General features: G+C 54.6%; 1 protein-coding gene across 1 annotated transcript in view; it reads right to left on the bottom strand.

The window, feature by feature from the left end:
• LOC129783349 (hydrocephalus-inducing protein homolog) overlaps window positions 1-25790 on the bottom strand; it is a 133063-nt gene that overhangs the window by 44541 nt on the left and 62732 nt on the right. The window contains 9 exon segments of the mRNA XM_055793332.1: window positions 1200-1337; window positions 2204-2413; window positions 3081-3185; window positions 5130-5322; window positions 11134-11447; window positions 12275-12418; window positions 14173-14316; window positions 15421-15676; window positions 18039-18277. Of these exon segments, the coding sequence (XP_055649307.1) occupies window positions 1200-1337; window positions 2204-2413; window positions 3081-3185; window positions 5130-5322; window positions 11134-11447; window positions 12275-12418; window positions 14173-14316; window positions 15421-15676; window positions 18039-18277 (1743 nt within the window).

Below are 25790 nucleotides of genomic sequence, written 5' to 3'. Positions count from 1 at the left end.
CCCATCCAGACTCACAGCGACCTGCAAACATACATCTCTGGAAATGCAGGAGCAGACTGGGACAAATTCTGGGGAAGAAGGTGTTGCTGGGAAGGACATCTCCTCTCTGGGCTTCCAGAAAGGCTCTCCAAGCCTCAGGCTGGGCTCACGCCAGCCACATCGAGAGCAAATGGAAGCAGACAGCAGCATGGCTCTGGGTGACCGGGCACAGACGCAGACGCCTTTGGCTCGCCCTCTGCACGCTGGGCTGGACCCTCGGCTCCCCTTCACGCTGCAGGGGAAGCCGCTGAGTGGGACAGCTCCTGCCACTTGGTCCCCTGAGCCCGTACTCCAGCGCACAGCGCAGCTGCAGCAAAGGTGAGCCCTGCCAAGCTGCCAGCACCCACGCTGCTGCTGCAGCAGCTGGCTGCACGGGTCCAAGCAGAGCTGCGTCTTCGGAAGCCCGCGGGAAGAGGGCATCAGTGTGTCATCCCTTGTAGGAGACGGGCACGAAAACAATGTGAAAGCCATTTGGCTTCCTCTTCCGCTTGCAAAAAGAGACAAAGGTAAGAACGCTGCTTCAGCTCAAAGACATCCACGCGGGACTAAGAAGCTGGGGCGCCGGGATGCTGCAAACTCCTCTCCTGGCTGTTCCAGCCCCGATCCTCCCTGACCCCCTCGCTGCCCCACAAAACTGCTGCAAAGCAGCAAAGCTGGAGGAGGGACCAATACAGGGGCTGCTAAAATTTCTGGCAAAGCAGCTTCATGCCCAGGCAAGACAGTATTTCAGTCCTGCTTAGTGCTGGCAGGGGGCAGGTGGGGTTTCTTACAGGCAGGGACAGGGAGTACGCCCTGCTTGACCACACAACCTGGGGAAGGTGACCCTCACAAGAGCCTGCACCATCTGGCTCCAGTGTCGGCACAACCACAGAGCTCAGCACTCGGGGTCCAAAGAGCTACCGAAGCCCTCGTGCCTCCCGCCGGCGGCTGCTGCAGGATGCCAGAGCCACCCGCCAGCAAAGGCCATGAAGGGGCTCTAGTAGGACCGCGCTTGCTCGACCTTCTCTGCCACCCAGCAGCAGCTGCTTACAGCCCTGGCTCTCCGTGCTGGTTTTGTGGCTCTGTCTTCCTTTTCTTTTTTTCCACCCACCCCACCACCTTTTTTCCCTATAACCCTCTCCTGGGCAGCCTGGCCAGGGTGAATCACTCGTGCTACTCACCGTGCTGGGCACGGCCAGGGGCACGCCGAGCGGAGGGCTGTCCGCAGCGGCTGCGCTGGAGCCGAGCACCACGTAGGTGAATCCCATCTTCCCTCTGTTCTGCAGGGTGACCTCCGCTTCCCTGACTTTGTTAAACAGCTGGAGAGAAGACAGAGGAGCGGGAAGTTACAGACGCAGGTCTGCTGCTGGGAGTCTCCTTCTCTTTTCCCTGGCTTGAAAGCACATGAACACAGCGCAGAAGCAGGGAGCGCAGAGGAGGTACAGGCACTGCGGTGTCCTGGGTTAACCTGGGCAACCCCCAGCCACAGGGTACCTCTTAGCCCTACGCAGGAACACTATCGACGGCAGCACGTAGAGGTGCAGTAATAAATAAACCAGGGGATACAAGCCCCCTGCTCTTTAAGGTGTCACCTAACAGCCAGCTGAAACAAAAGAGGAGGCATCGAGGCATTTCAGAACAAGAGGCACCTGCATACAAGTATTGCTTCTGTTTTGCCTGCAAAAAGTAGAGACAGACAGGGCAACAGCCAAACAGGGCCAACAGCTGGAAGGGTCTGTGGGGATTTTAACTGAAAAGGAGTGCCAATTGTTCTGGGACATTCTCGCCAGATGCAGTGACTGGAAGCCCAAGTTAACTTCCTCCCTGGTTTATTTTGTTGATTAATCAAGAGCATTAAAAGAAAGCATCTCCTTGGACCTCAGGCTTTAGGAACGGATGGGCGGATGAGGGTCCTGGGGACATGTCCCTTTGGAGATCACCACGGGGTCCCTGCCTGTCCCGGGAGGCAGCGCTCGTTACCTTGAAGAGGAGGAAATCCCAAATATGGGGGGGTAGAGATGGCCATTAAAAAACAACTCTGATGCAGAATGTATCACCCAAAGGCAGTACTTCCAAGCGACAGAGCCAACAGAGTAGCTGGGAAGGGAAGAGCGCCCGAGACCTCGGTGGGCAGCAACGCGCCGGCGACAGTTCCAAGACAAGGACCAAGAGAAGCGTGCGGTACCTGCAGCCCGCAGTCGATCTCCGTCACGTCAAGGAAGTAGTTGATGAGCGAAGCCTCCCCACTCAGCGCAATCTCGTAGGTCGGGCCTCCCTCCACACTGCACAGCGCCGTGACACGGGCAGCAATGTTTGTGCGGCCAACGAAGGTGAATGTGACGCGCTGGCTCTTGCCCGGCGGCAGCACGCCGTACAGTGGCAGGACATCAAAAACCTGGAGGCAGGGGAGGAGAGACAGAGATGTCGAGCGTGGAAATTGATGCAGAAGAGCAGCCGTGGCTTGGAGCAAAGTACAGATGTGGCTGGAGGGGCCTCTTCATCACAAGCGAGATCACCCTAATCTCATTCTGCATCCATTCCACTTACCGGTGGGAGAGACCCTGGGAAAAATCTTCTCCCATACTAATTAATGTATTAATACACTAAATTAATTTGGGATGTCTCCTGGCAGCAAGACATTCTCTCAGCTGAAGAACTTGCCTTTAAAAACACTTTTTACTGCCTTCAGAAACACACGAGACTTGGAGATGAGAGCCCTTGGAGCTGGGGGTGGACTCCAGCCCAGCTCGTCTGATTCCTGACACTTTTCACTCTCTCTCCGACCCACACACTGCTCTCGCAAAAGCTACTGCAAAAGCTACTGCAAAAATTTCCTACCGAGCACCTGATGAGCAACAAGATGAATACACCCTCCACAGGCGCTGCACAGGCAGGACCCTCGGTCAGCCCTACATGGCCGGTTGCTTCAGCAGCGCTGCGCAACGTGCTGGGAGGGATGCGAGGCCACTCCGTGAGCAGCACCGAGGGCCACCAGTGGCAGCAGGGGCTACGTAACTGTTTGCCACGCTGGGAACGGGGAAGTGAGACAGATGCCCACTTACCTCCTCCGCTCCCGAGGGGAGGGGCTCCACCTCCACAAACCGCATCCTTTCCTGGGTCCTCACCGGCCTCCGACTTTCCAGATCCACAGCAGCGGACGGCAGCAGCTGGAAAACAAGCACCATGGGCTACAGGAGGCAGCTGGCTGGGCTGAGGGGGATCACTGTGCTGCAGGCTCCACCGCCTCATCGAGCCAAGAGCAGCTAAGATGGGACACAGGCACACACCAAGTACGGGGACGCCTGTGCCATTAGCCGAGTGTGGGTCCAAGACCCGTGCGGATGAGACACGAGGTGCAGGTGGAGCCCGTGTCACACCGGCAGGTGGGCTCGGACCCACCGGCTTGCACGAGGAAGCGGGGTGCTCCCAGCACCCTGTCCTGGCAGGGACCTCGAGGGCACGTTGCACCCTCATGCCACCCCAGCTTTGCTCACTCCTGCCCAAGAAACGCACCAAACACCCCACCCCTGGACAGCTCAGGTTCTCCATGACAACAATAGGAATGCAGCTGCAAGCAAGAAGTGTCAAAAAGGGGAAATAAGGACTTCAGAAGTCCTTGGCACAGCTGTCCCATTTCAGGTGGTGCTTAGCTTTCCCCTTGTGCACTCGTCAGTGCTGGAGGGCTGAGGATCGCCATTTCTCTTGAATAACACCATCCTGAAAAAGGCAGCTGAGATGTTTTTCTGCCTTGCAGCAGCTGAGGGCTGGTGTTTAACCTCAGAGGTGCCATCCTTTAAATGGAACCTCGTCCCTGGGCTTCTGACCCCTATTTATAAGCAAGGGCTTTGTGATTGCTCTTGAAGTTTAAGAATACCTGCTGCTTCGGTAACATGAAGGAGGGCTTTGCGCTGGGGCTCTGACATGGGCAGGGTATGTACAGCACATCCTCAGGCCTAACCAGAGGCTACATCTCTCCAAGGAGATAAAGCACTGGGAAGGCTGAGCCTTCTCACATCTCAGTGCTCTTTCTGTTGTCTCCACATCTTCCAGCCTGCAAAGCTTTGCCAAGGGCATATTCCCAAAGACGCTAACCCACATCTTTCCCAGGCTTATGGTCTCCCACCTCCCCAGGAAGGCTACATGGACATTGCCTTGATACAGTGACACAAGCAGAAGACAACGCTGCAACCCAGATGTATCCTTTGAAGCAATTTTGGATCCTACCTAGCCATATCCCCTTGAATTTCCCTGCTTTATCTGTGCATACATGGCAACAAAGCAGGGCACAAAAATGATTTCATGCTTCTATCTGAAAACATTCAGCCGTGCTGTTCTTTATGCCTACCAGGTATCCTTTTTCCTGATTCAGAAAACACGTGCAGAGCTACAACATTAAAACCACTGATATTTAGATGTCAGCAGGTGCGACCCCCCTCCTTGAACTTGACACCAACTCCGGCACTTTCAGAACCTCCTGTGCTCTCCTATATCCTTTTTTATTGCCCCAGGAGCAGCCTCTGTCCCACGCGAAGCAAAAGGTGCCATCAGCTCCCACTAGCACCAAGGCCAAGCCCCAAAGCACCGAGGCTCACCAGGAAGGTCAGCAGACCAAAGGCTGTTTCCCATACTAAGAGGAAAAGACAGCGACTTTGTCAAGTCTCCATTTATAAAAAGGCAGCTCTGTGGCCATCGCTGCAATACCGGGGCTCGGGCGAAGGCAGAGACGTGACAACGGGTGGCTCTAGCTGGGGCTGAGAAGGTGGTACATGGAGACCAGTACTGGGCAGGGCTTGACAGAGGAAGGGAACTGGAAGCCTCCACATCACGGTGCAGGTAAAACCCCTCCTTTCACAGTGCAAAAAAAACCCAGCCAAAAAACCCCAACCTCACCACAGGTCAGGAGGACCTGAATGGGCTTCTCCAAACAACACTACCCTACTTGTCCCTCCCCATAAGCCCCGTGTCCAGCTGCTGGCCCTGCTGCCCAGCCCACTCTCAGGGCACATGGCAGCAGGGCAGCAAAAAAGGGACGCTACGCTGGCACCAGCACGGCTTTTTGGTGGCAAGCTGGGGGAGGCAACGCAAAACAGTGAGCGTACAAGAAAATCTACCTTTGCTTCCAGGGAGTCCTCTGCATCTGCTGGCTCTTGGGCAGGATCCCCCACTGCTCCCAGGGCTTCAGCTGGCTCCTCTACGCATCCATCACTGACACTGCTCTCTGCAGATGCCGAGTGCTCCGAGCAGGCTCCCTCCTCCTTCGGTGGCTGGGGTTTGATGAACAGTTTAGGTGCTGGAGGGCCGAACCTGGAAGAAACCGTAACTTCCATCATGAAGCTGCAGTAGGAGGGAGGAAGACCTGGACAAGCAGCTCCTTGGCAGGACGTGGCCCCTGGGTGGGCACTGGTGCCGCCAGCCCAGGAATGGATCCGACCTGGCAGCTCCAGAACCAGGATGCAGCAGGTCAATGCTGGGGGCTGCCCAGGGACAACGCTGGTCCAGCAGTGGCAACTGCTTGCCATGAGGAACTGCAGATATCAGAGGTGAACACCTTGCAGGGAGACAAAAGGACAAACTGCACAAAAAGGTGGGACTGAGACACAAAGGGGCAGATCTGGATGGCGATGCGCCAGCACAGACCCAGCGCCGCAAGGAGGTTTTCAGCTCTTCTAGGTATTTACCCTGAATTCTCCCCTGGGCGGTTACGCACAGCTGCGGGTCAGGACCAGCAGCGGCGATGGCAGGAGCAGGGACGGAGCCCGCCGCCTGCTGTGCCTGAACCCCGACAGAGCCGGCACGAGCGCAGCACGGGACACCTTCGCACACGCAAGGAACACGGGAAGACACGTCAAGCGGCTCCAGGCAGAGACTCGCAATTAAACAGCCCATTGATCCCCGATGAGCACCAAAGCAGCCGCGATTAGTACTTTGGGGAAGGAAACGCTGGTCATTTTTAATCAATCTATTCCAATCGCGACACCGAGATTCAGCTCCCTGCCGTGCCACAGGTACTCCTTGGCTGCAAAACAGCAGCTCGAACCACACCTCGCGCCACAAAGGCTGCAGCTCTGCTGAAACGAGCTTATAACCGGTGTGGCACGTCCTGATGCCATCATTACCTCCCCAGCAGTTTCTAAACAAAAACTGTTGGAGGACAAATTTGGCAAATGGTTCAGCAAAGCAGTTCAACCGCTCGTTTTGCAAACAGAGCCGAGTTTATCCTTTGAGCAACAGCAGCCAGTAAAAAGCATATGAGTTAACGTTTTCAGAATTCCCAAGTGACTCTGACTATGGTCCCTGTATGAAATTGCAGCAGGTGCTCACAGTAGCTCTGCTTGGATTTCCAACGCCACGTGGAGGGACGCGCTCAGGCCATGCCTACCTGCCGCTGTGCCTAGTCGTAAGCGTTCCCCCCGCAGTCAAACACGGCACATTTTTTACAGCTGGGAATTCAGTGCCTTGAACCACGGGCTCCAAACAAAGATTTGTCTTTAGTATCTAAGGCTGGTTTTCATTTCTGGATTACAGGCTCTGCTCTTCATAACCCGGAAGAGATCCCGCCTGACTTGCCCTCCCTACAGCGACATGCAAGAACACGGCTTGGCCCAGGTGAGCCCCTGACAGCCCTCCCTCCGCCTGCTGCTGGGACGCCACGGGGACCCCGAGCAACAGCTCGGCACCGTCCGTGGGGAAGAACAAACCAGGGCTGGAGGGGATGAAGGTGCTCGCTCAGCCCTGCAGCGCATCGCCCACCTACGGTCCCACCCACGCAACCTCTGCTCCTCTCAGCCCAGGCACCCGGGTGCATGTTGGGGGGCCCTGATGGGCGACCAAACTGCCCGACACCTCCAGCGGCCGCTGACTTGGGCAGCTCCGTAAGGATGAGATAAATCCAGCTCAGCTGGGACAGTGGTGCTTTTGGGCAGCCTGCAGCTGCACGCTACCTTTCCCTGGCGGCAGGGGAGATGCCCGCAGTGTCAGGCCACCAAGAGGAGCACCTCAACACCCTCCAGCCACGCACCAGCCCACGCACCCGTTGGGTGCCTGGGTCCGGCCGTCAACACGGCAGCTGTCCCAGAACCGCTCGCTACGATGCACATGGTGAGGAAATGAAACCGCAGCTCTTAGAGTGGCTCGTGATAAATACTGCGGCTTAGTAACAGCTCCCGAGGAGAGGGAAACCCCCGAGATGGAAAATCCATAATCATTTATTAAGGTACCTCTAGTTCTACAGAACAGTTTGAGGCAACTTCACCAGACCGTGGTGCCTAGACAACAACAGTATTTTTCCCTCTAAAGTAGAAGCCCTCTGGGACCCAGCGCTGGGAGATGATGCGATTAGCAAGTCCTGCTGCGGCGAAGCGTGAAGCAGCACAGCCAGGGACTCTTTCCAGTGGGGGAAAGTCAAAACGAACAACAATGAGCATCACATGAAAAGGAAGGGAGTGAGGAACCCGAGGTGTCAACAGAAAGCTGATCTCTATGACACGACATCTTCCTGGCACTGAAGGAAAGGGGGTTGGTCCTGGGAAAGAAGGGCAAGATGATGAGATGTTTGGCATCAGCCCAGGCTTGAGGTAACCCTTTCTCAGAATCAGGACCTTCTGGGCAGCCTCCAGCACTTTCAGAGCAAGGCTGTGAACGCAGGGATGAAGGCAAGGAGCAGAGAGCGGCTCCTCCACCTGCAGAAGGGACCAGCCCCAAAGCAGAGGGGCCAAAGGGCTGCAGAAGTGCCTCCACCAGCACGCTGGAGCAGAGATGAGGAACCTCCTGACATAAGCAGGTCAGCCTGGGGCTGGAGGGGCTGACAGCAAGGTGTTAACCCCCCTGTGTCCATCTCACCCAACCTGACCACCCGTCAGATGAGACAAAATGGATCCAGGTATTAACAGGGGGGATTCAATGGCAGCACAGGCACACTGACAGCAGGGAGAGAAGAGTCCTTCCTGCTAGGGCCAGGACAGCCTTGTGCCACCCACCATCCAAACCGCTGAGACATTAGGAAAAAAATCATCTCAGCCTGTCTCTTGGTTTCTGAGCCTCCGAAGGACACAGCTTCACACCACTTCCCACACCCACCTCCCAAAACAGAGGAGCTAGAAATCACACCGCTTCTGCAAACTGCGCATGAAGATTCAGGCAGGATGATGTGACCTTGCCAGCTCAGGCTGTGTGAGAGCCACCACCAGCAGGACAGACACCCCAGAACGGTGATCTGAAGACCCGAGGTCCCTGCAGGTCCTGCCAGCACCAAGGACACGTGCCAGGAGCCACCACCCCTTTGCATTAAATGCAGGAGTTTTAACAGCGCTGAGGCTGCTGCCCTGGTGCGTGGCACCCACACGCCCAGCATCCTTGCCCAGGCCCCCAGGGACCACACGCTGGTGCATCCCTTCGGCACAGCCAAAGCACCGGGGGAAAACAAGCCCCCCAACAAAGCCCGAGCTCTGTCACAGGGCAAAGCACCAGAGACCACGCGCCCCTGAGGCATCTAAACAGGCTTACGGACCCCGACGATGCACTTTGATTTGTCCTGCAGGCCAACAGACGCAGATTAAAAAGGGACTTTGGAACAAGCAAGACAGCTCAAGGGTGTTTGCAACTGAAAACAAAACAATGTGATACAGAAGTAAACTCAAAACCTGCCCAGTGCACCCTGTGGGAACACACGGCTTGAGCTGGGCCACATGGCCAGCAGCTGGGGAAGGTGGTGGTGATGGTCTGCCCTCGCCAAGAGCAAAAACTAGAAACTGCATTTTGTCCCAATGCCCTGATGACTATTTCTTTGCTAGGATAAATTCCTCTGCTGAGCTAAGATTTGTGCATTTACTGAGCCACCCGTTGACATTCAGACCAGGCAGCGCGGAGACAGAGAAGCAACATCACTACAGTGAGATCCGACAGCTTCAACTGTCACTGTGCGCGCCCTGGAAATGACTAACCGCACAGCAATGGCTGGACAGTGTTGCTGATATGATTGCTCAAAGTAGCAGCAGTGACTAAAGAGTAAGGAGGAAAAAATGGGTTGAACAATTAGAAGAAACAAAAAAACCAAACCCACTTTAAGCACAAATAGTCTTGTCCAGGCAGAGAAACAACATTTTTCTCTCCTGGCCAAAATAAATGTGTGTGTCTGATTGATGCTGGGAGTCTCTGGCGATCAGCTCCAGCAAGGTTAGAAGTGTGGACGCTTCAATTCTATCGATCTCGCCTTCACGAGACCTGATGTTTGATTCCCTCGATGTCAGACCAAGTTAGTTTGATCTGATAATTTAGAATAGCAACAGTGCTTAATGTAGACCAGAAATAATATCTGACATGCTGCCCTTCTGCTGGGCTCTTAATGAGCCATCTGAGGTGTTAATAGCCTGGAGACCATCTTCATTTCCAGCCCTGACATGGAGAATCACATGGTGTCTGCCGAGGGACCCAGAGCGAGCACATTACTGCTGAATTAACATGCAGAGCAGAAAAGGGAGCTGTCCTAACGTCCACAGCACTAACGAGCCAGCAAAGGGGCTATGCCAAACCCTCTGGAGCAGGGGCTGCTATCCTGCCAGATGCTCAGCTATCCTGCCAGATGCTCAGGACCCTCAGCTGCTACCAACTCAGAGCTGGGTAACTCAGCGTCTGCCGGAAGAACCTGCAGGCTCAGGTCCAGCAAAGCTAGTTTAAGTGGAGATGGGGGAATTAAAAGCTGAAAACTGATTCAGCAGTCACATTTCCAAAACCCTAAAAAAAAAAAAAAAACCAAAAACCAAACCAAACAGGCAACTGGCCAATAAGTGGCCCCAGAGGAAATTAATTCCACACAGGCTTTGCTCCAATGTGTGTGTTTCTCTGTTATCATAAAATATATGCATTGTTCTACCATCAACATTAGATTTTTCCCTTAGCTTGTAATTAAACCCTAATCTAATTTACCAGGAGATGACAGGGGCTTCCGAGCAAAGCTTACAGCCCTGTTACTCTTTCCCTGTCCACCTCCTTGCACCTGCTTTTGCAGACTTTCCCCTGCATTTTAGGGTCTGTTCTTGAAGGTGCCGCGCATGAAGGGCCACACCAGACTGGCCGTTCCCTGGTAAGACCCCGCTGTGAACGGGCTACCCCAGTGTCCACAGCTTCTCCCCCAAGCCCTCCTCACCGCCATAGCTAATGCCAGTGCCCGGTCTCCTCTAAGCCAAATTCCAACTCCCTAAACAAAACTGATCTCTGTTATTTGCAATAGCAGCACTTCAACGCGCAGTGGTTAACTTTGCTTGGTTTCCCAGGGCATTATGGAAAAACCAGTTGCTACTGCCATTAAAACCGCCCAGACTAGACTTCTGTACTACGCAGAGAGGCCACAGCGGGAGGAACTGCTAGAAATGTGTTTATAGACGTGCTGCAGCACCACTGCAAGAGTGCTCTTGGGCTTGGAAACCACTGACCAGGGCTGGATGCCCTGCCTCCCAGGGATGCTCAGACAAGCGCTCCCACCGACACCTGCAGCTGGACCTACAGCCCCAGCAGAACCTGCCGTTTTGGTGAAAAATGCTGAATCAACTGCACATCGCATTCACAAAACAGCTAACAGACAAAAACTCCCTTCTCCAGGGTGGTGTTTGCCTCAGGCCACCAGGGTCTGCGAGCACAGCTCTCCACAGCAGCTTTCCTTCCCAGGGAACCAGTACGGGGGCTACAGCAAAGCAGCAGCAAGGGACCGGGGCAGCAGCAGGTCCTTCTGGTGGCAGCGCCTATGTAGGCTCTTAGGATGAAATGACAACGTACAGGGTCGGCAGGGATGGAAAACCGGTGATGTTACCGTCCACGTGCCTAAGCGTGGCTTTGTAGCTCCAGAGGCACAGCAGGACTCCAGGGTATGGGCTAAGCAAAAAGCGTTAGTAGTGTCATACAGCCCCAGCTTGGCTGGAGAACATGGTCTCCCCTGCAGCGTCCAACCGGCAGAGATCACCTTTTCCCTGAGCATCTAGCCTGACCACGGCTGGCAGGTGTTATTCCCACCAGGGAGAGTTGAAAGCTGCTTGCCAGATCCCAGGCAAACAGCCTGGGTCTTTGCCAGGTACAGACAGGACACTAGGAAGAGGAGCTTCAAGGAGAGGGCAACGGTGCACATACCTCAGCTGGCTCGCGTGGCCGCCCGTCAGGAATGACCAGTGGTACCGGACGAGAAGCGGGCTGCAGTTGGTCATCTCAATGTAACGCTCCACCTCAGTGTCATTCAAGATGCACCCAAAGTCCACGGCCATGGTCTGGAACTGGAGATTTGGGAAGAAGACTTCTCCCCGAACAGTGACCTGCTCCTCGTGAGGATGCTCGAGCAGCTGTATCTTCAGAGCCTTCTCTGCCACCCAGCTATTCAGACGCTCCTCGTGAGCAGGGTTAAATCCGATGGAGAAATGACGTTCCTCCCCTACCTCCAGCTTCGTTGGCTGCAAGGAGATTAAAAAGATCAAACACCAGCGTAATGAAGTCCAAGGCTGGATAGCATGGAACACGTCAATGTCTTAAAGCATGACCTCAGCGTGGGCTTCTCAGCCCACCCTGCACGTTCTTTACAGCGAGTGCCTGACTGCAAGCACCACGCTCTCGTCAGACTATTGCAGGCTCACGTTTCTGCGCTTTGCATCGATACCAGGGGGAAATAAATATTGTCCTACTGAATTCTGGACCCACAGAGGCTCTGTGCTAAACACACAGCCGAACCAGCACTCCGGCAAGCCAGGGCTGCTGCCCTGACTCCAGAGAAACTCCTTTATCCTCACAGCACAAGTGCACCGGCACGGCAGCCTCAGCCTCGCAGGGGCCAGTCACCGGCGCGGCACAGGAACGGTGCCCGCACCTCCACCAGCGCGTGTCCAGCAGAGCCCATGTCCAGCGCCTTCCACCACCGACAGGGCAGGTGCCAGGCGACAGTGGGAGGAGCACCCTCAGCCTTCCCGAAGGCAGAGCTGCCCTCACAGAGAGCAAGCTGCTCTTGAGGTTGGCTGAGGACGGCTGCTGCGAGTCCCAGGAGATACCTCTACTCCATGGCTTGCCCAGCCCTAGGTGCCTGCTCCCTTCTCCTCATGGCTTTGAGCCACGAAGTATCTTCCCAACTCGGGTATTTTTGTTTCTTCCAGCAGCTCGCTTCAGATCTGATTGAGTTGGGGCCAGGCTACTGCTGACTCTACAGGAGACCCTGCCAGAGGACCTCCCAACAGGAACGCACCGCCACATCCCTCCTCCTCAAAGCCCACCGCGGGAAGGTCCTGCTCACCTGGACATCTGCAGGGAGGGGCTGCCGGGCCGCATCACAGACTCGGAAGGGTTGGTCTAAGGCCAGGACGACGCCCAGCGGCAGGGAGGACATGTTTTTTAAAGAAAGAGGCTTATGCTGTAGGCTGAGGACGTCACTGGGTAGCTACAGAAAGAGGAGACAAGAAAAAAACAACCTGAAGTGGCCACGCACCTCCCTTCCCTTCCGATGCATTTCAGAGTTTTCAACCCCAAAACTGCACACATCTCTTATTCACTGTCTGTATTAGTTTCTACCCTTCTACAAGGTTTTTCTTTCAGAACGTCAGGTGCTTTTCACGTTTAGAAACCACAGCATCCCCCAGGGGGCCGGGAAACAGTCTCACATACAGACGAGGGAACAGCACCTCGAGAGGAGGCAGCTGCTTGACCAAGGTCAAAAGCAGAAAGTGAACCCAGAGCGCTTGTCTCCAGTTTACCCTCTCTTGGGCAGAATGGCACAAGACGATTTTCACCCCCAGTCATTTCGTACAGCCTTAGTGGCTCCAGGAGCCTCATAAAAGCAGGGATGGCTAGTCAGAAGAGAAAAGCAAGCAGGATTTGGCCTGGAGGAGAGAGCCTGCAGTAGCCTAAGGTTAGCTTGGAACATTTACACGCACAAACAGCCAGCTAGAAACCTCAACGGTCTGGTTGCAACGTGTGTCCTGCTGTCCCTGCTCCAGTGACAAAGTGTCTGTAGCCTCACAGTCAAGCTCAGCCTAAGCTATTTCTTCCTGCTTATGCATCGCTCTGGCCTTCCTGCAGGGTTCACATCAACTAGGCAGCGGTTGGGAAACTAGTTCTGGATGTATCGATATCCAACAGCTGCAGTGTCATAGCACTCGATAAACCAGAGCACGGGGCATCAAGCAGAACACAGGCAGACATCAGGAACAGCTGAAAAGCTTCTCATTAAGTGTGAACCGCCCGCTCACAGGATTTTGTGCTTCTCTGGAAGCCTGGGAACCAGAGGAGAGGCCTGAAAATACAGAAACTAAATAATGGACAATCTTCTCTGTTTCAGACACCGCATTGGAGAGGGAAAGATGATGGAGGAGTCAGGACCCAGAGACTAAAGGGCTCCTGTTTTGCATCGGTGTTGTCATCACTGCAGCTGAGGGATGACTGCAGGTCCTTTGAAGGAGGTGAGGCTGAGGGAAACGCAAAGAGCATCCATGCCAAGAGCAGGGAAGGCAGAGAGAGACAAAAGATGACAGTTTTCCTTCACCAGCCTGAGGAATTGGCAGGAAGCTCCATTTTTCTCAGCTTCCCTGCAGGATCGGTGTTCAGACATCCCCATGCCTTGGAGGAGCCTCAAAAACCTCCCTTCATCCTGACTACACAAATGCGTGTCTCTCTACAAGTGGCTACGATCCCCCCTCAGCGCAGCAGCTGCAATCTCAGCTTTACTTCGCTGAAGTCAGAAAACCATCTCATCACTAAGAATACCCTCACTTACTTCACAAAGCACCTCAGGAAGGGTGAGGAGGGGTTTAGCATCGCTCAGCTGCAGCGATCGGCTCTTCCCCCAGCAGCCCCAGGGCACAAGGCAGCTGTGCAACGGCCACGCTGCGCTCGCGGGTCCCACTGCCTCACCTGTGCCCTTGGCGCAGCAGCTCGATCCTGCCTCCACCTCGAGAAGGGCAGAGCTGTGACTGTCCCCGACCCCAGGGCAGCAAAATCACCATCTCTGTGGTAGAACCATCTCGTGGTAACGGCCAAAGCTTGCTCTGGCTCGAATCGATAGCCGAAGCCCCGTGGACCTGGGGAAGCCGTTTAACCATCCCCGTCCCCCCCCCGTGTTTAACAGGCACACACACCCTGCAGGCTTTCGGCCATCAGCCACGCTCTTCAATGCCAGGATGCAATCCTGAGACTTACCTTCTCCACCCGGAATGCGATTTCTCTGGTAGACACTTGCAGAACGGGATCAACGAACTCACACGTGACGTCCATCTGCATTATCTGTGCCTTCCCCGCCTTGCTCCCCACCACGGCGTGACACAGCAGCCGCTCCTTCACCACCTGCATGCAAGAGTCACGCGTCACCCAAGCAGGTGCTGGCAGGGCATCCACAAAACACGCTGCAGTTGCTAGCCACCCAACCACGGACCCTATTCCTGCCGCAACTTACAGCCACTGCTCTCCTCAATAGCCCCCTCCTCTTGTTATGCTGCATCCTATTTATGAGGGCACTCAGCTAGGCGAGCGATCAAGCCTTCTGCAAGCTGCCACTGAGGCAACCCTTGCAAGCACCTTTCAGATCATTAGGAACAGCAGGAGCTTCATGAAGATTCATTCCACATTTGCTTAAACACCTGGGCCCAGCGGTCCCAGAGCCAAGGAATGTACACCAGGGTTAGCTGGCAGCTCCTCTGCAGAGTTGGATTTCCCCTGGCCTGGAAAGAAGGGCCCGGGGGGGGAGAACACCCCGTGACCCTGCTGAGCTGCCACCCAAGGGTGCTGCCAGACCCGGCTGCCCTTGGGACACCAAGGCTGGCTGAGAGTCTGGGGTGAGCTGGTATGGAAATACCGACAACAAGTCAAGCTGTCAATTATAACGGTCCCTGGGAACACTTTCCCACGTGGATGAACGTCACTCTGACCATCAGGGCTGGCACGCACTGTTTTTTCTCCTCCAGGACTCAGCGCTAGACAAGCCTCTGCCCATGTTTGTCTACAGAGGAAAAATGATGCTGCTCTCAGACTCTCCCTCTCTTCACAGGTTTGGTGCTTGGGTTTTTTTAACTCACTCTTTTCACCAGATCTATGACCTCACATGTTTTCATTTATTTACAGCCTCTGCTCCTAGCCTAAGCGTAACTTATTTTCTCCGCCCTTCCTTTCTGCCTCAGCACACGACACCCTGTAACCTGCCCTCTGCTTCTGAAGCAGCAACATTCCCTTCAGCCCGCATTTTGGTACCAGCGAGCTGGGTTTATGGTGGCTATGGAAACACTGATGGCGGCCAGCAAGGAAAGCAGCCGGTGCTGCCATGGCAACTTGTGGCATTAAAACAGTTTCTGGAAAGCGCTTGCTCCTCTTCCCAAGGCAAATGTCAAGGGGTCGGAAGAAGCCCCAGCGGAGGTGACCTGGTGGGGAGGGCGCAGCCCTCGTGGGGCACCTCACCTGGGGAGTGCTGGAGGAGCCTTCCAGCACCATCTCCACAGTCTTGCCCGGCATCAGCTCTGTCCTCAGCGGTTGAAGCTTAAACACAGGGCAGGCAGGTTTGGGGCTCTGGGAGGAATCTGTGCCCTTGGTGTTACTGATGGCACGGAGACGGTCACGATGGCTGAACGTGGGGAAGCCTTCTGTTGACCAATACAGCTGGTGGGTGCGTCGTCCTCTGTTTGTCATCTTGAAACGGTAACAGCAGCGATCAAAGCTAGAAGACAAGCAGAGATGGAAAACGTTATGGGAGCTGCTATTTCCCAGCGGTCACCCAGCTTCAGCACCCCGATGGCGTTATCTGACCACACGCCCAGCAACAAAACCACCTCTGAAAAGGCTGACCTAGCTCAAAGCTTCAGCCAAAGCCAGACCTCGGCTGGCCCGAAGTTCAGCATCCAGCAGCTGGTCAGTTTGTGTACAGCAAGGAAAAGCTTCGCAAAGATCCATCACCTCAGGTACTCGCGAGCAGAGCATCACCCTTTGGTGCTCAGCACTCAGAGGGTTTTCCCAAGGTGTGTCCTGCAGGTCTCCCTGCACCAGGCACGAAGCTGGTCTGCCCTGGCTGCAGGTGGGTGGACGAACAGCTCTGCTGCCATTTCACCTGCCCCTGGGGAGCTGCTGCCTCAGGTGGCTTCCTCTGAAGATGCTACTGGGGAGCTGGCAGGGTGCAGAGACTCATCTGGAGATCTGGGCACCAGTTATCCCACCGTCGGGGCCCATCTTACCCCCCTCACTCCCCCATCTCTTAGGGAGCATCCAACTCTCCCTGCCCCCAACGCATCAGCTGAACAGGGCAGATGGTTTTGTGTCTTCGGAAGGTAAACGCACTGTGAGAACGCAGGATCAGCATAAGCTTCGCCCAAGACAAACACAGCAACAAGACCCGGTCTACCAGCTGAGGGAATGGAGTGACAACAAGAGATTGACCACTACAGCTAGATATAAACCAAAACGAATATTCCATGGAAATTGGTTCCATTATGTAAAGAAACACTAACTGCAGGCCAGCGTGGAATAATTATTCTACCCTCTATAAATCTGAGCACCACCAGGAACAGAATTGTTCCTACAACAGTTATTGGGTTTTTGAAAGGTACAGAACACGTGGCTTGCAAAATGCACGTCTGCCACAAGCAGCTAAACACCAACACAGAAGTGACAGATTAGAACAAACGAGTCTTTGAAACACACTTTACAAATGATGTGTACAAGGCTTAGTATGAACCGGTTTTCTGTTGTGGACAGCGGCAGATGAAGGCTAGGGGAAGCTCTGGGTAGATGCCTGATTTGTGGCTCTGGGAAAGCCCACCTCATCTGGGATGTCACCTGGGTCCCCCCAGCTCACCTGGTGGCAGCTCTGCACCCGCTGCCAACGGCGGCTCCCAACTAGCTTGCGGGCAAAGACACGAAGGGGGGCAGAGGACGACGACAGCAATCCCACCCACACTCTCCCCTCCGCAGTGCAGCCCATCTGTGGCTGCACAGAGCACAGGGCACGCTGGCCAAGTGCCAATCTCCCTGTAATGTCCCTGCTTACCTGGGGGGCTTGTGGGTGCACATTTAACACACCCCAACACCCCACCCCACCCCACTAATCTAGCCTCAATGCTTAAGGCAGCATCAACCTCCTCTTTCTAGCCCAAAATTTAGGTATCAGAGCACTGTAGAGCCTCTTTGCAGCCAGCAAAAGGAACAGGCACTTGGAGAAGAGTATTATTCTCGTCCCAAGAGGACTCCAACAGCAACAGCGCTTTGAAAAGGCTTACTTTCTCTCCCATTTATAAGAATGTAGCCAGTTTCAGACACACGCACTAGGATCCGCGAATGCCCCCTCCCGAGCTAAGCTCTTTCAGGCAGCACACGCAATTTATCCCACCCAACCTCAGCCAACCTCTCCTCCTCTCCCGCTCAGAGCTGCTCCTGCAGGCACCCTCGCTCGCTTCTGCCTCGGGCTGCCGCCGCCGCAGTGCTGGCAGACCGCAAGGAAAGCGGGCGGGGGAAACGAGGGAAGAGCAAGCGCCTCTAAAGAGCGGCCCAGCCGGGGAACCGGGGAAGACGAGCAAACTGATGGATGATACAGGGCAAAGAAACTCGGCAGCTCCTGCAGGACTCCCAGGCACAAGGGAAATAAACCAGCACCATTAATTCAGTCGAGGAGTTGCTAACAAGCTACCACCAAGGTTTTCCACTCTTGCGAGAGAATAGTCCATAGCGACTGGAAAGGTAAGCAACGTTATTGCAAACAGAAATATGTTTATACTTGTAATGTAGCATTTTCCAGCAGGAGGCTTCTGGGACCTGCTGTTTTCCTCCAGCTCATTCTTTGATAAAGTATGGAAATAAACATATTCCAACTAAAGACAAGTCAGGGACAACCTAGCAACTGGTTTCCATTTTGGTAGCTTCTGAGGGTATCTAACGACTTTGAAATGGCCATAGAACATTCCTAAAGGAGTTCCTGTGGCTTCGGTGAAGCAGAGCCAGGACCTCGAGCACTGAAGAACAACTAGCCTGAAGGACTACAGCAAAACTCCTTGCCGAGCCCATGTGGGAAGTGGGAGCCGAGAGATCCCTACCTGAAGCGGAGGCCCAAGTTGAGCTCCGGAGCAATGGGTTTGTCGGTGACAATCGTTGTGCCCGTGCCGACAGCCTGGACGGGGATGACGTAGGTGTGGCTGTTCTCTATGGACACCTTCACCTCATCCTCAAATCTCTCGGTGTCGTCCAAGTTTGCTATGATGGCCACAGACACCTCGCTCTCGGGGGGGATCACTCCTTTACTGGGTTCAATCCTCCAGCGCGAGCGTTTGCCAGCCTGTAAGATGAGCCAAACAGTAACTTAGGATGGAAACCATGGACCCTGGTCTCCTGCGGGATGCAGAAAAGGATTAAAGACATGAGGGTAAAAACCATGAAGGCTTCGTTTCCCCAACTCTGAGCTACAGTGCCTGGAAACAGCACCCGTGCAGGAGCTCATACAACCTCTGTTTTACCCTCCCTTAACAGACTCACTTTGTTAACCCAGCTTTGTCTGACCCAAGGGATGCTCACCCTCAGGAGAATGCTACTGTCCCTCCAGCCTCCCTCTTGGAGGGCACACCCAGGGAAGCCACTTGATATCTCCTGGCTTCCCGACAACGGTGGCCGGCTCTGCCATAAAGGCTCCAGGCCAGAGGAAGCCAGGACTGCTCCAGTCCCCCCGCCGCAGCCACACGGCTGGGGGATACTGCTGAGACCCCAAAGAATAACTTTGCAAAAGCGGTTGATGAAACCCCAAAGTCTTCTTTCCCAAGAGTCAGGCTTCTCAACAGCCCCTCAAGGGCTGCAGCCCTCTGTTCCCACGGATCATCACCTGCAGTGAGGTGCCCCAAGGCCCTCTGCTTTGGCAAAGTCAGCTCTAAGTGTTTATAGCAGGGCAGCGAAACAAGAAGCAGAAAGAAAACCACAAGACATGTGCCCTGTGGGCATGGCCTGGGCTTCCCAAGCACTCTTTTCCTCTGGGTCCTCACGGGCCTCCCTCTACGGATGGGGCAACAGAGGTGCTGGACCCCTCCAGCCCACCTAAAGCCACATTCACAAGGAGCAAGCTCGCAGAAGAGAAATGCACGCAGTGCTCCCGGGCCAGCAGGAAATGCACTGGGATGCAGACACGTGGCTTTCAAGTGTCCGTCACAGCATCAGTGCTACATGCATCACAGTTCAGCGCTGTGTTTGGGATGACAGGCACCACTCATCCAAAACTCTACAGTATTGTCGAGGAGAGGGTTACTTTCCTTTTCTTTTTTTTTTTTTTTCCTTTAAATAGAAAACAATGGTGTGCTCAGAGGCCTGACATGATAAAAGCAAGTGCTCGATCCAGGTGAAGTTAGCTCGAGTTTCCGTCCGGCGGGCTGGCAGCTCTGAGCTCTAACAGGACACCAGCCAGCCCAAGGGAGAAGAGCAGCAGAAAACCAAGCAGCACTTTGAAGTCACAGAAACATTTAAAATAACACCCCAAAATGACCTCTGCTGACAAGGTGAAGGCTAGCTGGAGGCCAGGGAAGCGATAACTTGCTGAGCATTCAGGGTCCCAGCAGCAAGCGTAGGTGCTCCCGCTACGCTAGCTCCTTAGGCTGGCTGTGCCCTCCACGTAGAGCAGGTCAGGGCTGCATGCCTGCATCCCATAACGGAGCGTGCCAAAGGCATCAAAACGATTCCAGGCACCAGCAACATTTATACACTCAGCTCCATTTAATTTGTCCTCTAGGGCTTCAAAAAAAGAGTCTTGAAAAAAATTTTTAAAAAAGCAAGACGAGACTGGGATGGAGGCAGGTGGCTGCCACGGGGTAAACACTGGGACCTCACTGACCACGGAGGATTCCCACCAACCCTCCCCTGTGGTCCCTGCAGCTGGTCGCTGGCCTCGGAGGCATCGGCTGCGCTGCCGCCAGCCAAGGGCTACCCAGCCAGCTCATTCACACCGAGCCAGTGGGCGTTAGGTTTTCACTGACGTTAATGTACAACTTCTCCTCCGATTCACGCTGACACCGAGCAGCTTGCTTGAAAAGGAGACCCGATAGCTCTGCTCCAGAGGTGAATCTGCAAGTCTGCTATCTGACAAAGCTCATTTATCACAGCTTGGCAACAAGCCGCGCAGTAAGTTGTACCCAAGGAACTATTACTGAGGAACAATGACAGGCTGTCTCGATGGAGCCAGACTCGCAGTGTCCCAGGGTGACCCAGCGCAGACCCACCGTGCCCTGCCAGGCCAATAGCCCACTCCGGAGGAGCACGATTTGCATCGCATCCTCATCCTTTCCGTTAGCATCTGGTGTGGGTCCCAGGGGCAGCACAGTGCACCGCTGAACAGGAGACCTGCCAGGACCAAAAGGCTCTGCCGGACCAGCTCCGCTCAGGTTTTTAGGTCAGCTTCTGCCTACACCGGTCCAGGTTGTGTCCCAGAGACAAGAAATCCCTTGGGAACACGCTAAAAGCATCCATCCCCCTGCTCTGAAGGCCAAAATCTAACTTCTGACAAGATCCCTGCTCCTTGCTTAGGCTTGAATGCTCCAGGACACGATGCAATAGCTGCACGTGCTGGGCAGACAAAGACAGCAGCTATTTCTGTCCCTGCAGGAGCCTGCACCACTGGACGCCAGAGCCAGAGCGCCAGGCAAGGGCTGGCATCAACCGCTTCGAGAAGCTCAGCGCTGAGATCGTTAGCTTCTCCTGGGACAGATTTCATTGGGAATAAGAGCTGCCAACGTTTGCTTCTAGCGGGCATCAGCGCGCATCAGAGATGGACGGCTGGATGGCTGCCCCAAGGGATGGCCGAGGACCCACCACGCTGCCCTCTGCAAGTTACTTTGAGCCCGTTAATGGAAGCCATCTGGTCATTCCAGCCTTGCACGAGTGGAAGAAGCAGCAGAACTCAACATGAAAAATGCAGCTGTACTTTACCAAGCCATAGCTCTGGCGAGAGAGCGCTCACACCTCATCAGCCGGATCCACCGCCCCCAGTGGGGGTCACGCACGAAGGGGAAATAACCCCCCACCACATCAGCTGCGCACGGAGCCTTGTCCCAGGGGCTTTAGCTGTCCTAAGGGGCGGGAGCCTGTGCTCTTCATAGCAGAGTGACTCCTCACCCGCACAAACTGCCAGTGGCAGAAAGAGCCCAGAAGCACCCTAAGGCCCACAGGGTGGGGATCAGAGCACAAGGCTGGCCGGATGCTCCCACCAGCCACCAGCCTCCTCCTGGCACCTCGGCACCAGCATCTCCTCGGCAAAAGCAGGGGGACCGCTTTGGTTGAGCCTCTGCCCCAGAGCACCAGCAAGGAGAAGTTTTGTGAAATCAAGGCAGAGCTTCTAAAGCCAGTGGAAAAAAAAAAAGAAAAGAAAAAAGAATTAAAGTGTGGCGCTCACTGCCACCGACAATGGAGCCCAATTTGTCACACTTGCTTCAGCTAACAGCAGCTGCTGAGTGAGCCAGCAAAGCTTGTCTCCATTTGTGTCCCCTGGCCATTGCTCAGCCCTCCAGGTCCCATCCGCCCTCCCCGCTGGGCTGGGGAGACCAGTGCCACCACTCTGCACATCGGGGCTCTCCAGCCAGGACACGGACACGGCTTGGCCAGCTGCTGCCAAGCACAGGATTGAACAACCAAAATCCTCCGGCTTTTCCCTTGGGAAGAGAGCTCAGCTGAGTCACTCTGGCCTGTAGCAGCGTAACTGCCTTGAAGACTTCTACCCTTCTTGAACCCTGTTGGCCAGCGGGTGCAGCACAATGCGACAAGTTCCCTTCTCCTAGATGAGCAGAGTAACAATTTCTTCCATTACTGAAACACAGCAATTTTGAAAGACCATGAACCCATAGAAGATACCGGATGCCATAAAATCCAAACTCTTCCCTGAGGCCAGGTTTCAGGCACCTTTTCCAAGGTCTCCTCCAAACCTTTGCTCCCCCTTTTAAGGCCCACATGCCCCGGACCTAAGCCTGAGTGACACTGGGAGGGAAACAGCCTTCTACCTTCCTCAGCTTTTGGTACAACCCCTCACCAGCATGAGACTGGACGCTCCTGGCCACGAGCCCTGTTCACAACTGATGCTGTGTGTTTCCAGGCCCTGTCAGCTACAACAAAGGGCTCCGGCAAAACCAAACTGGGTGGAAATGCACAAACTGGTACCGCTGTGTATAAGCAAAACACAGCCTTTAAAGCCAAACCAAGGGTTTCACTCTAAAGGTGAGCTTTTGGAGCACCATGAGGCTCTGGTGGGACAGCTCAGGAAAGAGTTAAGCCTATCCATCTTCAAAACTTCTGCTCACCTTGGAAGAGGCCACATATGCAGGGCTAGTGCTGCCCGTACCCTGGAAAGTTAATTTAATCCTAATTTCTAAACAGCACTGCAGATATCATGAGAAGGGCGCAGCACTGTCTGCCTCTGTCTCACTATGAGCAAACACTGACAGGCTGGCCAATTATTCAGCTGCTTTGGGGGCGGGGGGAGTGATTTACAGTAGATTTGAAAACCATCCTCTTGCTGATTGAAGTCTGCTCCGACTTCAGCGAGAGTAGCTGGGGAGAACTGCAGACAATGCTGATGTGCTCTTCGAAGCCTTCACTGCCCGCAACCTGCACGGTTTGCTCAGAGAGCAACAGAATCGCCCGTCAGCCAGACCCAGAAACAGAGTCACTAAAGCAGCATCAGCACTGTTTGGAAGTTTATCTCCGTGTTTTGCGGTCTTTCCATATGGCCATTTCATTAATAAAAGCAATGTCATCAAAAGCTTGAGGGAATAAGCAATGAAATTAGTAAATGAAACAAATCCTGCACTACAGGGGAGCAGAGAGTATGGGAACTGCGTGTTCTGCCCTTGCTTACACCGCACCTGACCAAGAGCCTTTATACGCTGCCTGAAAAATCCATGGAGTTATCCACAGCGAATCCCAGTGACAAGATAACCAGGTACAGCTTTTTTTTTTTTTTTTTTTTTAAAAAAAAAACCAACCAACCAACGAAATCTTGGTCTATGCTGCAAGGTCAGCTCCAGTTGGATGTGGCAGCAGCTCATCCCCGGGAACGCAGACGGGGATCTGCACTGAGCCACCAGGCACCCTCCTGAAGACAACCCAGCTGGCTGTACAAGCACTGCTGGAAACCAGGCAGCAGCGAGCTTCACCTGGAGCACAGGGCTCTGGATCCGGGAGCTCAGGGCTCAGGCTGAAGGAGACAGGACCCCGCATTATGACTGTCATGAGAAGAGGAAACCCCAAGGAAGCTTTTCTGTCTCCTCCTCGTTACAAGGCACTGGGAAACCATTTGCCACCCTGCGGTAGCACATAACAGACCCAGCACGGGGGTTATGCAGGCAGAAGAAAGCTGCCACTGATTAAGAAAAATTACACCCTAGGCCTGTCTTTTCTTTCCTGATCACAGAGACGTGATACGCAGCTGCCTTCTGTGATGCCAAGAGATGTCAACCTTAGCAGTCACACAAAAGATCCCTGAGAAGACAGCATGACAAACAAGTAGGAAATGATCTAAGAACGATGCTTTTTCCTTTCTGCAGGGAGAGCAAACACTTCCATCTATCCATAACAAGCCTTTGGCACTTGTCAATATGGCAAAAATCAGACACTTCAGAAGGCAGGAAAAGAAGATGACAGCGGAGCAAGGAGGAGAAACAGCCACTTTTATCAGCAGGTTACATCAGCCCCCAGCTAAGCTGCAACAGCTCCTTCATGTTGATCCATTGCTCCAGTCTTTTTTTACCCAAGGCAGACACAAATCCCCCCCTCGCTGGATCCAGAGGATTCCCTAGCAGGCTGGGCTGCCTGGCAGCTGGGAAAGCAATCTGACAGGGAAAAGCACACCCGACAGACACAGGATTCACTGGGTGAGCACAGGATGACACACTGGTCCCAAGGGTCGCAGATCTGCAGACACCCTGGCAAGCAGGGATAAGCCAACCGAGGACGCAGGTATGCAGTCCCTACAACCCTCTTCCCACCCAAAAAGCCCCATCTCAACACACAGATTTGGCAGGGTTTTATTTATTTTCTTCTGGTGGCAGAGATGCTCCCTGCTGCTCCCTGCAACTGAGAACAGAACAGACACAACTCACCCAGCAGAGAGGAGAGGGGTACAGGGAAGCTGGTGCCTGAGGGGAACTGCAAGTAATTCCTGAAGTCACTGTCCCAAAGTGAAGTTCACCACAAATCATCCTGGCTTGCTCAGGTAATGATCTTGCCTCCCCCAAAGCGAGCAGCAAGCTTGCCTTAAGAGGAAGAGCAATTTTCACTCGACGGTTAAGAGTACCATCGGGGTGGCAGCACGGCCATCTGCATTACAGCATCTTCCTTTTCTGTTTCAAACAAGACACCAGCCTTTCGTTTGCCCTGTTGCTGCCCCTCAAATTAACCTCATTCAGTTTGTCAAGCTGCCGGTCAGTGCGCATAACATTCCCGATGCAACGCTCCTGTGAAAATTTCAGTCAATAACTTGCTCTTTCAAGTGGAGACCATGATCTCTGAGCCTCACAGCCACCGTTTGCAGATTGGCCAACAAATGGGAGACAGGGAAATCACGGCTCACCCCCCTGCAGCAACCTCCAAGCAGGAATCAGAGCAGCGGCTTTGGCGCTTTAGAGGACACAAGGCTTGGGTTCAGGGACACGGGGGAATGAAGGATGCCCGTGTCACCCATCAGCTGGGCTAAGGCACAGCCCAGCCTGCTCCGCTCTCAGGTGGACACGTGCGCGCCACCCTGACGCCCGACTGCATCCCAGGCTTTATCTCCACAATTATTCAGTCCCCTCTGCTTCCCGTCAAGGAGCTGCCAGGCAGCGTAAGGCAGCCAAGGGCAAAACTTCAACTGGGGCAGCAAAAGAGCGGCAGAGCAGGCAGCTGCTGAGGGCCAGGGCGCAGCTCGGGCACATCTCGCCCACGCCCGCGCTGCTCCCATCAGGCAGCCTCAGCAGCACCGTGCCCGGAGTCTGTCTGAAGAGCCCTTGGTGAAGCGGCTGATGGAGCAGGTTCCCAGGACCTGCCTCCTGGCACGTCTCCATGAGAGCAGCAGCTGCCCTGAAAAGCAGAGATGCTCACCATGGGGGAACTCGGCCCCGTGGAGTCAGCAGGGGGGATCATCACACACACAGAGTCACAGAGCGGCTGGGGCTGGCGAGACCTCTGGAGATCATCTGGTCCAAGCCACTGCTCAAGCAGAGCCCGTCTTTATTGCAGGGAAAGAAACCGTCCCTGAGCCGCCTCGTGTTACTGCTCTAGTGACCGATCAGCCCCAGGACTGGCAGAGATGGCGGTGAAGCACGACAGGCTTTATTGCCCAGTCCCATGGGTTAGGGCCCTGAGGCAACGGAGGGGCAGATGTACCCTGCAAGCCCCCCGGCTACACCGCGAGCTGCCCGGGGAGGAGGGAGGCATTGCACCGGGACAGCAGGACCCGAACAGCTCTGCGGGTCACTGCCTGCGACAGGCATGCAAACCCATCATTTCAACACCAGTACCAGCCATCCCTGGTGGCTTGCTCTCGCCACAGATGGAAAGCGGGTTTTCATGGTGGATTCAGAGAAAGCTGCCCTGGGAATCCCTCCCCCACTTGGAGGTTACCGTTGTCCCCCAAACAGCTGGAAAAGCAGCAAGGAGGAAATTCGTCCCCCTCCCCCTTGGCCCAGGAGGCTGAGCCTGGCCTCTCGCACGCTGCCTGATGCTTTACCCGCAGACCCAACCAAGCCCACAGAGCCAGGCCTGGGTGAACCAGCTCCACAAATCCAACCCACCTAGCGTGGAGCAGAACAAACGTCCCCCCAACCCTGTTTTTAAGCCCCTCACAGATC

The sequence above is a fragment of the Falco peregrinus genome, unplaced genomic scaffold (assembly GCF_023634155.1).
Source record: "Falco peregrinus isolate bFalPer1 unplaced genomic scaffold, bFalPer1.pri scaffold_35, whole genome shotgun sequence".
Classification (NCBI taxonomy): Eukaryota; Metazoa; Chordata; class Aves; order Falconiformes; family Falconidae; genus Falco; species Falco peregrinus.
The sequence above is the reverse complement of the archived record's forward strand: the minus strand, read 5'-3'. Positions and strand labels throughout refer to the sequence as shown.